We start from the raw sequence: 17,572 nt of genomic DNA on the forward strand, positions 1-17,572 counted from the left end.
ATTAAATGCTTCATCATCTCACGCTTGCTTTGTCTCTAGCCTCGTATTCCACCACTTTTCTATATACTTTTTGGTCCAATCATACTCTGCTCAGTATCCTGAACATTTTATGGTGTTTCATCCCTCTACCTCCATAACTTTGTACATGGCTCTGTCGTGCCTGGAATCTCTGAATTTCTTGACTTAATTAACTTGCTCTGTACATTTGTATCTTTCTTGGTTGGTACTTATTTTGACTTAAACCATCTTTTTTCCTAACTCCTGCCGGGCTAGGATAAAGAAAGACCTTGTTAATGTCAACAAAGTACTTAATAAGGTCAAGTGTGTGACAGTGTCAATAAAATTTTAAAAGCACAATTTGTCACAGCTAATGGCAATATGGATAATCTGTCTGAGAATGCCCTCAAGTTGGCAATTATTGCACTCCATAGCTCTGTGAATTGTGATCAAACAGATACATAGATGTGGTATAGTTTTCAAGGCTGGTAAGTTAAAATAAATAAAAGGTTCTAGCATTTTCCCAGTAATTTTATGAAGATATTTCATGTTTAAATATTTCCCCTCTCTATACTTAGGTAAGACACTGAATGCAATTTCTTTTTTTTAGTGATGTATCTCATGCCAATAAAATTTGAACTATTTAATGACTATTCGTCTGTTATATTTGAACCATTTTTTTGGTGGCAGTTAGGGGTTACAAAGAAAACCCTAAACAAATACAGAGCCTTATCTTTAGAAAGCTTATAATCTATTTTGTGATATTTTACCCTCTATAGCACACCCCACACCTCAGAATAAAGACAATAGGATCCTGTGACTAAAGAATGTAGATGATTATTGTGGAAAGAGAGTAGACTGTTATGGTAAAGGAGGGATCATAACCTGGGGGGAAAACTGATAGTAATTGAGTTCAGTATAATTATGCGTGGCACAATTTATTGGATGCTTTATCACATGCACAGTGTTGGTGGTTTTTATCTGTATGTTTATGAATTCATTCAATAGCTTGTATAGATATCATGTCGAAATCTCCTTATGATATAAGGAGATCATTTAATAAACATGCAAATACAGAAACTGATTGTTTTTACTGGTTAAAATTCAGACTCATGGGCCTAGCCTAGCATATTTATTGATAATGGAGAAAATTCACTGATTGCCTGTGATTTTTAAATTTAATTCTCATGGAAGCTGTACTTAAAACAAATGAACATGGCTGACCATTTTGAAACTTATAGCCATTATAAAGAAACTAAACAACAGAGGGAGTCTGGATAATAGACTTTGTGATAGTCAATTCAAGGGCACTTGGTTTCTTTCCAGTACAAGGAAAAATGTTATTCAGCAGTGCTGGATTTGTGCATTGTAGTGTAGTACAAAGAATCGAACACTAAAAGTCATGAGGCCTGAGTTCCAGTCCAATCTTTACGGCTTATTATTAGCTGTGTAATCTCGGGCAAATCAGCTAATCTTTCCAGGTTTATGAATAGGTTAGACCAGAGCATTCTGTGTTCTTTCTAGCTTTAAAATCCCATAATTCTTTATTTTCTATCTCTGGAATTGGATTGTTTTTTGAAAGCAGATAGATTTGGCATTGTAAGAGAAAAACATAGTTCAATCATACTCTTAAAGATTTATGTACGTGGAAGTTGAATATACCAATTTTGAAACTTTTATTATTCAGGAGTGAGTTTTGTACTTCTTTGGAGCTTAGGTTTTAGAGATTAGGCCAGAAGCCTTTGAAAGGCTCCAGTGCAGTGCTATCCAATCAGCTTTTCTGCAGTGTCCTATCTCTTTACTGTCCAATATGGTAGCCACTAGCCACACGTTGTTGTTGACACTTGAGCTGTGGCTAATAGGACTGAGCAACTGAGTTTTTAATTTTCTTTCATTGTGATTAAGTTACATTTAAATTGTGACTGGTGGCTCCATATTGAACAGCACAGGTCTAGTGTGTGTGTGTGTGTGTGTGTGTGTGTGTGTGTGTGTGTGTGTAGTTGCATGCACGTTTGCTGAGTAGGGAGTGGGGTGGAAGGAAGTAAAGGAGAGTGAGACACGATTACTTTGGATGATGAGTTGCTCCCCATACTTCACTGTTCAGGATGTGTATAAAGTAGAATGTAATATGTTTCAGGACCTGTTTTCTAGCTTTCCTTTTTTTCTTTATTGAGGTATAATTGACACATAAGATAACCACTTTATATTCTAGACAACATATTGTTAAAATAATTATATATTTTTCTAATTAACCTATATAGTTTCAAAGCTCGATATCCCCAGTATATTAAACATGATGTACTAGTTCAACTTTATTATCTTACCCATCCTTAAAATCTTTTGTTGTGTGAATCTATGAATGGAGTTTATGAGGTGTCTGGAATGTGCTGGAAATTGTTCTATATTTGGAGGAAAGTGATGTGGTTTGGACTCATGAATTTCCTCCTTGCTGTGTGACCTTGTATAAATTATCTGCGTTGAGCCTCAGCTTCATCATCTGTGAAATAAGGATAATAGTTAACACTTATCTCGAATGGTTTTTATGATGAGATTAGATGGCGAATTATGTAAAGTACCTACTATTGTCTGATAACTAATAATGATAGAAATAATGATGGTGATAATAGTTTGAGGTTTTGTATTTAGCTATGAATTCAGAATCTACACAATGGGTATTTCATGTTTATAATTAAGTAATAACCTATTCTGCCCTTTAAACCAATTACATTTTTAAAATGTAATTTTGCATTTGTAAACAGTGACGATTATTTTGGTTTTGGGTTGATTTTGTTCCTGTCCTCTGAAAAGGGGAGTAATTGTGTTGTAGTATAAAGGAACGGAGATAAATTTTTGTTCTCCATGTTCATACAATATAAATATTTTTATAAAAGAACATTGCTTTAGCAGATTATATTGGAAAATGACATGATAGTATGACTATTTGTCTTATGTGATTTTTAATTAATTAGATATCTATTGGAATTTGGTAAATAATAAACAGTACATTGATAAACTAGTGCTGTTGTTGCCTGTTTAAAACTACTGACTTCAAAGTGTCTCCTAATTTATCCTATAGTCAATGGATGCAACCTTTTTTTTTAGTATTCAGTTATATATTCATATATTATATGTAAAGTGAGTATTAATAGCATTGCAACTTTTATCTTATTAAATGTACAGTTATTTTGATATTGATACATTTATTAATTTTATTTTTATCATCTCCTGATCTAAATACTTTTCTTTGTATAAAGGTACAATTCCAAGACTCATTAACTTGTTTCTTATGGAAATGTTCTCTTTACTTGTAGGGTATTAATACAAGCCATTAAGCTAGAATTTCTTCTGGCAAAAACAATCCTAGCAGATGGCAACTTTTCTCTCTATTAATTTTGGATTGGCCATGCACTTTGGCTTGTTCGGTCATGTCATAGTTGTAACATAACAAGGATCGCTCAAGCAAATACAATGATAATATAGCTGCGGACATGTACAGTATGCAAACTTATATCCTAGCCTATTGAAATTATATGAAGACACACCTTTTCTCATTGTAAATAAGAAGGTTGAGTAATCCATTAAGGCATAAGTGTCATAATAACTTATCTGGTATATCTTTTAAGGTAATGCCCAGCCTATGGCAAATATTTAGTTGTCTTAAGTGTTTGAGCTTGACATTTGAGCCTTCGTAGGAATTAGACTACATTGTTCCCTTATCATTGAGATATCTAATAATGTTAGAAACAACCTCAGTTATCCATTTAAAGCATTCAACTTTTTGATTTTTGAAACTGGATGTGAGGTAGATGGGCTAATCTCCCCCAAAACTGCTTAAATGCATAACATACAGATGCAAAAATGAAAACAATATACCTGTTAATCTTTTCTCTCTATCTTGAAAAAAATAACTCTGTTATAATAATAGGCCTGGTAGGTAAGTCAAAAATGTTTGAAATATTTTTCCTTTGCTAATGTATTTTTCCCATACTAACTATTGATTTATTTGCATCCCCTTCTATATATACTTAACATCTTTACTAAATCTGGCGTTTTTCAGGAGTCTCCTTGCAGTCAGCTCTTTGAACACTCTACTAGTCACTGCATACTTTAAAAACAATCAATTTAAATCTACAGCTCTTACCTTAAACCATTAGCCAGTTGCCTTAGACTTAAGCAGCATTTTTTAAAAATGCTATTCAGTAATAATGTATGGAACACCTGGCAATTAGCATTTTGTAGATTCCCTTCTGGCTTGCAATTACTAGAAAAATAAGTCCCCTTCTATGATAGAGAACCTCAATATCAGAAGGTAAGAGAAGCAAAACCCATTTTCCAGTGTCAGTATAATTAATGAGTCACCTTCGCTTGAAAGCAAGCCCTTATATTTACTTTATCATGCGATTCACATTAGTATTGGTGTCGCAGTGCCTTCTAGTTGATCTTAATTCACTTGCATTCATTTTTTATATGTAGTAAGTTAATTCATCTTAATCATATATTTTAATACTCTATATTTTGTGCAAATCCATCCCAGTAGTAGGATGGAGAGAGTATAAATCAATGTAATAATTTCTCCAAGTTATCGCTGTTCAATGTTTAATATCAGGGTACTTTTATAACTTCATTTGATTTTTTTTTAGAAAAGTGTTTATAACCATATAGAGTTGAGGCCAAGTGCACTCTGAGGACAGCTGGATATGAAAGATACATTTCATGGTCTTTTTGAAAGGGGCTCTCTATGCCTACTTTTGGAACTTTGAGTTTCTCAGAGTTTAATATTCCTCCATATTGTTTAGGAAACATAGCAGTAATTGACCATCCATCATATCTTTGTTAGAATCATTCTGGACATTAGAAACTTTACTGTTAATTTTGTTGTTTATATTATAAAGTCATAATCACCCTTATACTTGGATAAATATTTGCATTTATTCTACTTTTAATGTATATATTTATGTCATTAATGAACGGAAAAATAATTATCTGAATGCATTAAGTAATTATTTCCTTAATTAAATTTTTTCAACAACGTTTGCTTTCTAATTGCAGGTGGCCTGCATGCAGTTTATAAATGCCCTTGTCACTTCTCCTTATGAGCTTGATTTTCGAATACATTTAAGGAATGAATTCCTTCGTTCAGGACTGAAAATAATGTTACCAGTAAGTTGAATGTACACATTTATTATACTGATGAACTTTAACATTTTTCTCTCTTTAGAGAAAAGTACCTGCAGCAGAGTAAATAAATGTGCCTTCCTATTTTCGTTTATTAAAGCATTAGACATTTTGTAAGCTTTTTTATGTTGTACTAATATCAGTCTCTATATACAACTCATGATTCAGAGTTCAGCTAGTGAAGTGTCCAGAAGTGATGTGTTTTTTTTGTCTTCTTGACGTTGAAAGGGAACTTCTTCTCTTTGAATTTGAACACTGAGAACATAAAAGACTACTGTTTTTTTGCAGATTCAATTTTCATTTAACAATTTTTCTTTCCTCTCTGATAACTCAGATTGATTTTATTTGTATTCAGCATAAGTAGGCATAAAATTTTGATTAGTATATTCTAGACACATTACTTAAGTGTAACAGGAAATGGTATTCTTGTTACAAGGCCGTAGGAACATTTAGCAAAACAATTTCATTTGTTAAATGGAATGTGAATATTTGCTCTAATTATGATACTGTTAAAAAACATTTTTAAAATAACTTTATAGGCTTGATCTGAGATAAATGAGCACATTTATTCTATAAATACAAATGCAACTGCTGTGACTTTCTATTTTATTTTAGTATGTTAACTGAAGGGCTTGGCATTGTTACAGGAGACAAGTAAAATCTCACCCATGTCTTCATTTAAGCTACTCAGACCATACCTGAGAAACAAGAATTAAAAGTAAAGGAGGGGGGAAAAAAAGGACCGAGGAAAGAAAAAAACAAAACAAAACAAATGTCAATGAGCATATATAGAAGACTTAGGGTTTTAGAAATGCCAAAATCAGGGGAATTTTCTGGTGAGGAACGAGTGTGTAGCCTGCATCTGTCGCTTGTGTTCTGATAGTCTTAACTGAACGTAGTTGAAACTCATCATCATAAAATGTACAATTGGGTCTATTGAAACCCATTTGAATAAGATGTATGATTGGGTCTGTCTGATTTTAGAAATTTCCATGTCAATTCCACTTTGAATGGTTCTTTAATTCATGACTTTATAAAACCAGGAAATTGGTTGCCGTGAATCAAGGCAACATTTTAAGTGACACGTATAGAGGTTCAATATGCAGTTAACTTAGGCACATTCCCTAGATATCGTAAAATCAGGGAAATTTTCTGGTGAGGAAAGAGTTTGTAGCCTGCATCTGTAGCAACATTTTAAGTGACACGTATAGAGGTTCAATATGCAGTTAACTTAGGCACATTCCCTAGATATTGTGTGTGTAACACATTTATTCTTGTTTTGTCACAAATCTTTCCTCGTGAGAAGTCTGTGGCTTTAGGTAAGCTAGAGATAGTGTTATAGCCTTGATTCTAGTTTGCTTTTGAGGTGCCTACTACTTATTGGTTTCCATGCTTGTCCTCACTGGGTTGGTCCTGTGTTTCTGGGAGAGTGATAATGTCTTTGGACACTTGCTGGCTACAGGAGTTCCTTAGCATCCTCTAATCTTCTACTTATTTATTAATATGCCATGTTGCTGCCTTAATTGTTGCTATTACTCTTCCATCCTTCGTTTCCCTGTGTTTATTTATAGTTGAATGTTCATCTTTTGCCTTACACTATTGAATGGCTGGTCAAGAAAACTGTTGACTCTTATTTTAATTGATTTAAGTCCTCATCTTTTCAGAAAGAGTATGTACAGTAGCTCTTGTCCTTACCTTTTGTACTTTTGTCTGGGTGTATTAATCTCTGTTGGGTTCAGTGGTCTCATGGTGTGTTGTTCATTTGGTTATAGTGACAGCTAAGATTTTGCATCAGTGTTCCTAAGCTACACTTTCACTTGGTCCTATAGCCATATATAAAGCCTCTTGGTGCAACATATACTTCTTAATATATGTATTCTTATTATATACTTTCAGTTAGATTTTTCTTTAACTATCACATCTCGTCAACATGCCCTGCTTCTCAGATATCAGTGATTCCTCAGCAAGAGAGGAGTGGGACGTGTCATGGTTCTACCTTCTTAAGTTTTGAGGTAGAACCTACAAAGGTTCTTAATTTTTTTTTCTCCCTAAGACAAGGGAGCAAAATATGGCTAAATATGCCTCTGGTTCTCATCCAAGAGGTTGGTCATGCCCCCCTAAAGAGAGACTGTCAAAATCTTATTGGGAGTGGGGCAGAGATGCTCGGTTTGAAAAAGAAAATCTTTCCCAGGTATTTCCGATACATGAGATAAGAATCAGAATCCAGGTAGATAGACTGTGAGGTTAGAGATGCTTTCTTTTATACTGTACATTTCACTACTGTTGTTGTTTTCTCATAGTTTTTTTATCATAATTTGGAGTGAAGGCCAGAATAGTCATGTTTTTATGTATACCAGATGTACCTAACATGTCAATATTATCTTATTAATTCACTCTCTTATTTACTAAATATTTAAATTTATGCTAGTAGAATTTGTAGTAACATTAAACATCTTGTACACATGTACTCAAGCTTAATAATATATTCATAGCTGAGACTTTAAAATCCTAACTTTTTTCCTATTTATTCTTATTTTCTGCACTCTACTAAAAAGAGGAGCTCCTTGATTTTCTAGAATATAGCATATTCAAAGCAGCAAATTGGATGTGGCCAGAGCTAGTATTAATAGTTGGTATATAGATAAAAAATTATACCTATCTGGAATCATTAACTGTTAGGGAAGAATAATTCTTAGGATTTCAATAACCCCTGAGACCATCATAATATAGTAGAGTGAAACTTGTTTTTAGATAATTGTCAGAATCCTTAAGACAGGGACAATTATTTTAATTATATTCTGTAAAAATTTGTTTTCCAAATTCCTGCTGTCTCTATAGATTAATTTGTCCATGGTGTTTAAAGGGAGTTTATATTTCATTTATGTGGAAAATTCATTTTTCATACATTTGCTTTAGTAATTTGGGATAAATGAGTTGTTATGTACTATAGAGTGATTTTTAAAATAGTATTTGCTCTGTGGTTAACTTACATTGATTTCTTGTGAAGTTTTCTCCATGTACTTTTTATTTAGCTAAATAAATTAAGAAAATATTAGGTAAATCAGATACGTGAAGAAACAAGATAGTAAGAAATTGTGTCTGTGGGAAGCAGGCTTTCTTAGTCTCTTTTAAAAGACCGTCAAACCTTTTCTTATTATTTTGAAGACTCGATTTTGATTGCTTGACTGGTAATCAGTCATGTATTTGGTAATGGACTTTTGATTTCTTTTGAAGTACATTACATTCTAGAGACTTAATTATATGTTTCAGAGAATCTGCTGAAAATGCTCATCTATACAGCAAGTTTGTTTAAAAAATAACTGAAACATGTTTACAATATTTCACATAATATAATTCAGTAATTCTTTGATATTCTACATTTTTAAACATAAAACTTTAGTGATCCATTTCTGTTTTCTTTTATAGGATATCTGGCACATTTGTGCTATATAAAAAATTTATTAATTCATTAAATGTTTATTTTGTCAAGAATTTATGGATATATCTTTCAAGGTTTGACATTTGACTGAAAGGAAGTTTTATATTTATATATGTGTGTGTATGTATATATGCATACATATTTTAATGGAGTGTTATTAATAATACTTACAAGATATTGCAATTATACATGTCTATATTTTTATATTGTGCTGTATATGTTACATACTATCTATATTGTATAAATAATGTGTTCTCCTAATTGAAAACTAAATTAAACATTTAACCAGTTATTTTCATTGAAAATATTTTAATCATGCAGATTGATTCCATGTTTTATAAAGTTCTGATGCTAATTGAATAATAGTATGTAACTTAGATTTTACTGTTTTTCAAACATATTTGAATATGTTCAAGTTTTATGGTGAACATCTAAGAAATAGTTTATTGTGACATAAAAATAAGGAAAAGTCCATGTTCTAAAATGTGTTAAAGGTTGTTTCTGCAATGATCAGTATATTGGGTATGTCTGGCTTCTGGTCTTTTCTGAATAGAGTTCAGAAATCACCTGAAAACATGACTCACCAATGTTAGATAATTTTGCATTCCAATAAATTTCTTCATTCCCTTTCAAAGTGGAAAACTAGACCTAAAGGAAGTTATTACTAAGAGTAAGCTAAGTGTAAATTCATTTATTTGTTATATATTTTATACGAAATTTCATAGAAACCTATTAATAAGTATTTTCATATGCCCTGTAGGTAAATTTTCAGTAAATTATTATATATGTCAATGCTAGAAGAAGAACGTCTAGAAAATGCATAAATTTGTGTTTGGCTTCAGTAATAGCCGTTACATCTCCATTTGTAATTGTTCTATTGAATAAAAATAGAAACAAGAAATGCATCCTATTTTGTTTTATTGACCTAATTTGAAGTACACCGTGCTTGCATTTCCTTTTAGAGTTCAAGCTCAGCTCTGACATCCTAGTCCCACTTTTGGTATCACCCTTGAGCATCCACACTTGTGATTACCAATTTGGGTTTTGAAAGCTGCAACTTAATGGACACATATTAAAAGAGATTCCAGGTGATATATATTAAGCCCAACAATCTCTAGTGTGGCATGCTTCCAAAGATTTTGTTTCTACTATTATTTTGAAAATGATCGGAGTTTGTAATGCATGTGCTTATAATGTATTACAAAAACAAATCTTTGATGCCCAAGTTGGTATTTTGTGATTAGGTTAAGCAAAAATGAAAGGTGGGGGAGGAGGCTAGACATGCAGCTTGAGAAAAAGTCCTGACACCTTTTTGCTTGAAAATCACAAAATATCATTTCAAATAAATTTGTTTATACAACTTTTTCCGCCATACTTGGGGACTGTTGTGCTTGAATATATCCTTGCATTCGTTCTTCCTTAATACAATTGATCTCTATTTGCATTTTTTGCCAGAGGCATATGTGAATGTTCTAACTGCATGAGTCCTTTTCCATCTTTGATTAGTGTGTTTAGTCAAAACGACAGCATTTAATTTGGGTTGTTAGCAATTAGTTTTTTTCTGTTGTAAAAGTGGTCGTTAATTTTTTAATGTGAATAATCAGAATCTGCAGCATGAGAAGAAAAGGCAATGAATGCAATGAGGTTCTTTTATTTGAAAATAGAAAAACATAGTACATTTACTTTCTTTCAGGAAACCAAGTGCCTGGGTCAACATTTGAGATTGCTTCTGTGTATGTAAATGAATAATAGTGTCTGGCCTTTATTACCAATGTATGGTGTTGTCAAACTGTTATCCGTCTGTTAAGTTCTATGTTTATATATTAGGATCTGAAAGAAAAAGAGAATGATGAGCTTGATATTCAGTTGAAAGTATTTGATGAGAACAAAGAGGACGACCTAACTGAATTATCACACCGTCTCAATGACATTCGAGCAGAAATGGAATATCCTTTTGATAAACCACAGAAATCATTTTGCATGTATTGTGAAAAAGGGATTTGTGGGTGATTTTGTGGACCGTTATTAGAATTCTTGTCTGCCGGCCCAATTTATATCCATTTATTTATATTAGAACCTCACTATGATGCTGTCCTTGAGATTCATGTTGAGGACTTGTCAGACTGTCCTGATGATTTACACAGACTATATTGAAATCTGCACAATGGCTTGCTGTATTATACGTATAGTCTGCTCAATGGTCTTGAATAGACAAGAGCCTAAGGCAATATACCTCACAGATAAGGATTTTTAGGGGAAGGTTCACTGAGTTCATATGTGACTATAGGTAATACACTTTTTCAGTTTATTAAATGGTACTTCAATGGTTTAGAGACGTAATTCAATTCAAATAAATGTCTTATTCTCATTCCAAATATTCCAGTTCCTTAGTGAAAAAAAATGTTTAGATGTGATACTATCTGACCATAAAACAAGGCTGTGTGGTAAAAGCATTTGAGTCAAATACAGCTAGCATATAATGTTCCCATGGCAACGATTTTATATGAAATTATTTTAGATCTGAAAGATGGTTGTCATAGCATTGCTGACCATTTGTTTCATCCCCGTTACATTTCTTACTTATGGATCCTGGGGAAATTGGGAAATACTTCAGAACCAAAATGACCTTTGAGCTGGACTTTTTCTCTATGATGTCTTCTTCCCTCGCTCCCATAAAAAAGCTGGAAGTAATATTCCCCTCTTTGAAACTCCTACAGTATTTTGTTTGTATCTGTCTTATTTATGTATACTACTATGCCCCTATGAGATTGAGGGCAGAAATGTTATATTTCATCTTTTTCCTCCAATGCTGCTGTCGAAGTATCTTACATGTAAGTATTGGGTAAGTGCAGTGAATAACAATTTCTTTATTGTGAGGGATAATTTCTAGTAATTTCTTATCCATCACCAGTGACTCAAGTCTACAGTGGTTTCCACAATATTAAATGCTTTTTATATCAATTAATAAATATCTTGCTTTCTTGCTTTATATAGATTTCTCTTATAATCACACTTCACCATGAAGCTATTTTTGGATCCATTCTGTTTCCATTTAAAGGACCTTAAGAGACTTTGACACAACACTCTCACATGGGGTCTAAGAAGTAACCCATCATATACTTAATTCTCCTTCAGAGAAAATGTTGACATTTCACGTTATTTTTAAAATGCTGGATTACATCTCCTCTTCTACCTTTCTTTTACCTTGGTTTTCCAGGTCCTCACTTTCGTTATGAAAGTGAATCTATTTTTGAAGACTATTTTCTAGTTTACTAAAAGCATTTAAATTTCTTCTTCTCTTTTTATATCCTAAGAAGATGTTTCAAGTTCCATTGTCTTACCTCTCCATCTTTTATCAAATAGTGAAATACAAATGAATACAAACAGTAATTATTTCAGTTTTAGTATTTCATCTGTATAAAATAAATGTGGTTTTGTGATTGTTTTTAGCAGGCCACAGAATGCTCGTTTGCATTCTATGTTATGTGGCAGTGAAAATAAAGGAGTAATAGCTTGCATGAATAATATAGTTTCTTTATCCTGGTCACAAGAAGATCAAGAGAAAACCATTTTCATTAATGGCATTGCTGTTCCAATGGTACTAGCTATAATCTGGAATTAAAAAATACAATGAATAACTGATCGTTTAGGGTTTTGATGGTTAAATGATCTTGGAAATACTCTTTAAGTCTGTTTCTCTCATTAAAAGATTAAAGTGATTCCATAGATTAAATTTCTTTATGGAAATGTTTAAATACTGGTTCATGGAGTTGAAGGTTTAGAAACAGTAATGGAAGCAAAATGATATGTCAGGGTTTTAAAAAATGAAGCTACTTTTGTCGTGAAACTTTTATCAAGAATCTTTGATTGTTTTCCTTTACTTACTTTCCACTGATATGAACGAAGTGTACCATCTTCTGTATAATATGTTGAAGGACACTGCTGCTGAAAATTACTTATTATCCATTCTACAACACTTTTTGCTCATCAGAAATGATTATTATATCAGGTAAGAGGCAGTTCTGAGAGCACTATTTGTGTAATTTGATATTAAAGGAAAATTAACAATGGAGTAGAGCATAGGCGGTATATGCATATCTACGCATATAGAGTGTAAGGGTTTGCTGATTTTAAGGTACCATTTTTTAAAAGATGTTGATTTATTTTTAAGTGGGCCAGAAGACTCTATTTATAAAATGGGAACTTCAGTGACGGAACTTTTAATAACAATGAACCTAACAGATTTTCCTGCCCCCAGGATGAATTTTCTTTGCTAGGTGATAGTAGCATGGAGTAAGCACTGAAGAATCTATGGTAGAACTTTTAAGTTCTTGTATATTTTAATAAGAAAGATTTTATTGTTATTTGTCTTTTAGAGTATTTATCTAGTAATAGATGCGATCTTATCTAAGAAAATAATAATGATAACATTTCAGCTTTATATTCAGCAGTGTAATTCTTCAAAATGAACGAGTATGATAATCATAAAGCTAGAAGTTTTAGAGTCTAGTAACTGGGAATATGTCTGAAAACTAGAAAATTAGAGGAAGGGTTCTGAGTGACTGAAATTATTCCGGAGCTGGTGAGCATAATCTCATGTTTAACTGTTCAAGAGACTCTTAGCTGTTCTTCATACCCTATTATGCATGAAATTCTGGCAACCTGGGTTCTCTGATTCCTCAAAACTTGCTTGTTTAAAGGAAGAAGGAAGGCAACCATGGGGTCAGGCATAGTCCCAACAAATGTACAGTTCTAAAGCCGCTTAGACAAATATTATAGTTCAGCCCAGTACAACAACTGATGACTGTCACGATGTTACAGAGACATAGAAAAATGTGGAAAATATTCAATTATATGCTGTTTTTTTTAAGCAGGAAAGATAGTAATGCCTTTAAAATGATTGTTGTTTTCTAAACTAAGTTCTGGCAATTAAAGGGGTACTGTGCCCACTGGTATGCAGTTACCTGGGGAAATAATTTATGTGAAACCATCCATTTCTCAGTAACTTTGAATAAATGAGAAGTTGCTCTAATATGGCATGCTTTTCATCCTGAGAACATCCACGTGAGATAGAAGTGTGACAAGCACTTTTATTCTACTTGCAGATAATTAACCTGGCCTCAAAGAGGACGATTGTATTTTCCTTATTTACCCGAAGAGGCATTGACTAGATTATTGATTATAATCCAATATTATGTACCCTAGACCTGATGATGACTTGAAAAAGTCTCAGATGTATAATATATATTACTATTTATTCTTGTTCTTGAGACCAGCCCCATGACAAAAGACATGCAAGAACAATTAGAATCTGTTTGTCTTCATTTGCAAACTTATAGTAGGTTGGCTAGTTATCAGCACACTAATTTTAGGGATGTTTGTGTCATAATTTGTCTGTAGTAGTATTTCTGATTTTTCTCTGTTGAATTTATTAGCCACTGATAAATACTAAATTTTCCCCAAATTTTAATGCAAAAATACCATTTTAAAAGATTTGAAGTGAGCAAGTGGTCATTTTTAAGGCCAGAATTGTCTTGATAGATTGCAGAATGAGGATATGTTTTAAAACCTTTGACATTTTGAACAAATTGAGGCTCTAGCCATGCATATTAAGTGTGTATGCTTCTATAAAATGGATCTTTTAAAATACGTGCATAAATAGACCTTTGGAAAAGTCTGTAACGTAAGTGGCTCAATCCAGTTTTGTAAGCTGTTATAGCTATCTTGAGTAAAAGTGTTGTCGTAAATTCGAGACATTGCTTGCCACCTAATGCCAAGATGCTCATCCCTTATTGAAATTAAGGACCTATAGAGGCCTAGAACCATTTCTGTATCCATGGATGTAGGACTAGCAAGTCATTTGTTTTCATTAACTTTAGGAACAATAGCTGTAGTAAGTAGATAAGGTTGATAAGTATCTGAACACAAGCATGAATCCCTGAAAACTAGAATATAAAGTCACTAAGTGTTCACGGTTGATTACATCACAATGGGTTTTGCACTATAACGTCTAGACCATCTTTAAGCTTAGACGTATTTCCCCCAAGAAGCATAATGGCTAGAAAGGGTTTTCTAACAGCGCTAGAAAAAGACTTAGTTGTTTTATCGTGCTGAATCACTTCTTAGGAAAATTGATTTGTATAGGTGGAAAAGGTATTCAAGAATACTTTCTCTTTCAGGCCGCAGTATTACAAAATAATTGAGGAGTGTGTTTCACAGATAGTGTTGCACTGCAGTGGTATGGACCCAGATTTCAAGTATAGGCAAAGACTAGACGTTGATTTCACTCATCTGATAGGTACGTAATATAACCCTCAGCGTGCTTTGATTGTGTTTTACTCTTTTCTGTGTAATAGGCACTTTTTAAAGATAGCTCTCTCATTGAACTTCCTCTATTAATATCTGGTAAATCATCATGTCCATTGGTTCTCAATCCCTGTAATTGTTAATTGTGATGATCGTGAGAGTTCTGCCTGTGTGATTGGAAATATTAACCTGTTTGATAAGTTTCAACACTCTTGAATTCAGTTTAAAATCAATGCCCCACAAAAAATTTATATTATTATGGATGACTGCCTTGCTTTTTACAAACATGACTCTGAAATCCTTTGATTCAGTTTATACTGGTACCGTAGTGGTTTTGTAGAAATCATATGTACCATAAAGTCTAATTATTAATATAGCTATGGTATTAGTGTTCAAGTTTGAGAAAAGAAATGCAGGCTTATTTTAGTAACTTAAGATATTTTAATTCTATCAAAGTAGATCCATTTATATTTTCAAAGACCTTAGAGCTGGGAAAGAATTTGAGATGATCGTGTTCATCTACTTGGATTGCTGAGGAAATGACCTTATGTCATCCTAGACTGGTAGTTAGCTACACTTTCTGGAATAATCTCTGAAGGATGATGTGAAACCTCTCTTGTGAAATATACTATGTTATATGACTTTATAGTTAAGCAGTTTAATTTATACCTAATTGAAATCACTGTTGCTAAGATTCAAGCATGAGCTCATTTGTCTTGTCTTTAAAGGAAGAAAACAACAGCTGTTGAATGCCAATTATGTATTATTCTTCACTCCATAGCACAGGGAAGACTCACAGTAATATTCAAAGATGAATTCCTTGTTATTTATCTTGCATTACTCTTTTCTGATTTTGAAACTAATGCTCACTTATTCTAGGCAATCTAGAGACTCGTATAAGTGACAATTAAACTCAGTACGTTTTACCACCATTACTCACTTTTCAGCTCAGTACATTTTCTTCTCTCTCTCTTTCTATCAATCCATCTATCTTTCTATCTACCTACCTACCTACCTATCTTCTCTATCTGGCTATATGCCTATTTTTCATGGAGCCTTATATTATGAGAATTTTTCCATGTTAACCTTCAAAATATGACTTTGAATGTCTCTATAATAGTCCATTTTATAGAATATCATAATCATCTTAACCAATCCTTTCTTATTGTACATCTATATTAGTTTCAGCTTTTCACAATTCTAAATAAATTTGCTGTGAACATTCTGTGTATAAATGTTTGTCTTTTTCTCCATATTTCCTTAAGATTGATTTCTATAAATGAGCGTATGAACTTTGAAAGGCCGAATGCTTTTCAGAAAGCTTGAGTCAATTTACCTCACCCCAGCAATTAATGTGAATGCTGGCCTCACTGCATATTTTTCACTGAGCTTTATAAACTCAGTAGTTTATTTCATATTTTGTTGAGAGAGTTATAAAGGACTATTTCCAAATATTTGTATTGGCTTATAATGTATTATGGACCATAGTTGGCACGCATACTCTACTGTTGATTTTGGCTAGCTCATTCAGTGTTCAACAGACATTTGTTTACTGTGTGCCAAGTACTTATGATTGTGGACCCTTAATCAAGAGCATTGGGGTGGGGAGAGATGAAGGGATCAGGTGAGAGAGGATAGTCAACACCAAAGCCCACGAGGACCTCAGCCATGTGTCATTTCTGTGATTATGAACAAATCATTGAACTTCTCTAGGCTTCAGTTTCCTCAGCTCTAAATTCACAGAAGTCAAATATATGTGTGGTTCTTAATATTTTCTGGTCAGAAGGCCTTTTTCAGTAGCTGATGAATGCTGTGGAACTTTCATTAGAACACATATGCACACTCATGTGCATACTCAAAAAAATTAGCAGGTGCTTCAAGAATTTCTAGGAGATCTGTGGATCTCTATTTTAAGATCACCTGGATTTGAGGAGCATAGAGTCTCTTTTGACTTCACAATTCTGTAAGTCTAGTATTTTTCATAATTCCAGTCATATTCCTGCCTAAATCTTTCCAGTGCCTTCCCACTGAAATTTAAATCAAAATCATTTCCAACCATTACCAGCACAGCACAGGTCTCGCCCCTCTGTGATCTCATAATTTTTCGATTTCCTCCTTAGTTTCCTAGCTCCAGCACACAGTTCTTTAAAAAAAGGAAAAAACTTTATTGAGCTATACTTGACATAAGAAAAACTACCCATATTTAAAGAATATAACGTGATAAATTTGATATTTATATATACACTTAAAACCAGCATCACAGTCAAGATAATAAACGTCTATATTACCCCCTAAAGTTTCTGTGTTCGTTGTAGTCTCTCCTTCCCATGGCTCTTCCCCTCTCCCATCCTGAGACAGTCACTGATCTGCTTTCTCTTACTACAGATTAATTTCATTTTCTAAAATTTTATGTAAACAGAGCACACACCATGTACCCTCTTTTTGTCTGTCTTCTTTCATTCAGCATAATTATTTTGGGATTCATTCATGTTGTTGTATTGCGTGCATCAATTGTTCATTCTTTTTTTTATAACTGAGTAGTATTTCAGCATATGAATGTACTGAAATTTGTTTATACATTTACTTGCTGATGGACATTTGGATTCTTTCCAGTTTTTGGCTATTATAAATAAAACTGCTATGAACATTCATATA

The 17,572-nt window shown here is 33.0% G+C and overlaps 1 protein-coding gene across 4 annotated transcripts in view; it reads left to right on the forward strand.

Annotated features, from left to right (window-relative positions):
- Nucleotides 1-17,572, forward strand: part of DIAPH2 (diaphanous related formin 2) — an 815,896-nt gene that overhangs the window by 226,147 nt on the left and 572,177 nt on the right. For all 4 annotated transcript variants that reach the window (XM_070502007.1, XM_070502006.1, XM_070502008.1 and 1 more), the window contains 4 exons: nucleotides 5,047-5,157; nucleotides 10,439-10,557; nucleotides 12,504-12,620; nucleotides 14,791-14,909. In XM_070502007.1, the coding sequence (XP_070358108.1) occupies nucleotides 5,047-5,157; nucleotides 10,439-10,557; nucleotides 12,504-12,620; nucleotides 14,791-14,909 (466 nt within the window). The remainder of the gene's footprint in view (nucleotides 1-5,046; nucleotides 5,158-10,438; nucleotides 10,558-12,503; nucleotides 12,621-14,790; nucleotides 14,910-17,572) is intronic.

Source organism: Equus asinus, chromosome X, assembly GCF_041296235.1.
Source record: "Equus asinus isolate D_3611 breed Donkey chromosome X, EquAss-T2T_v2, whole genome shotgun sequence".
In the NCBI taxonomy this organism is placed as follows: domain Eukaryota; kingdom Metazoa; phylum Chordata; class Mammalia; order Perissodactyla; family Equidae; genus Equus; species Equus asinus.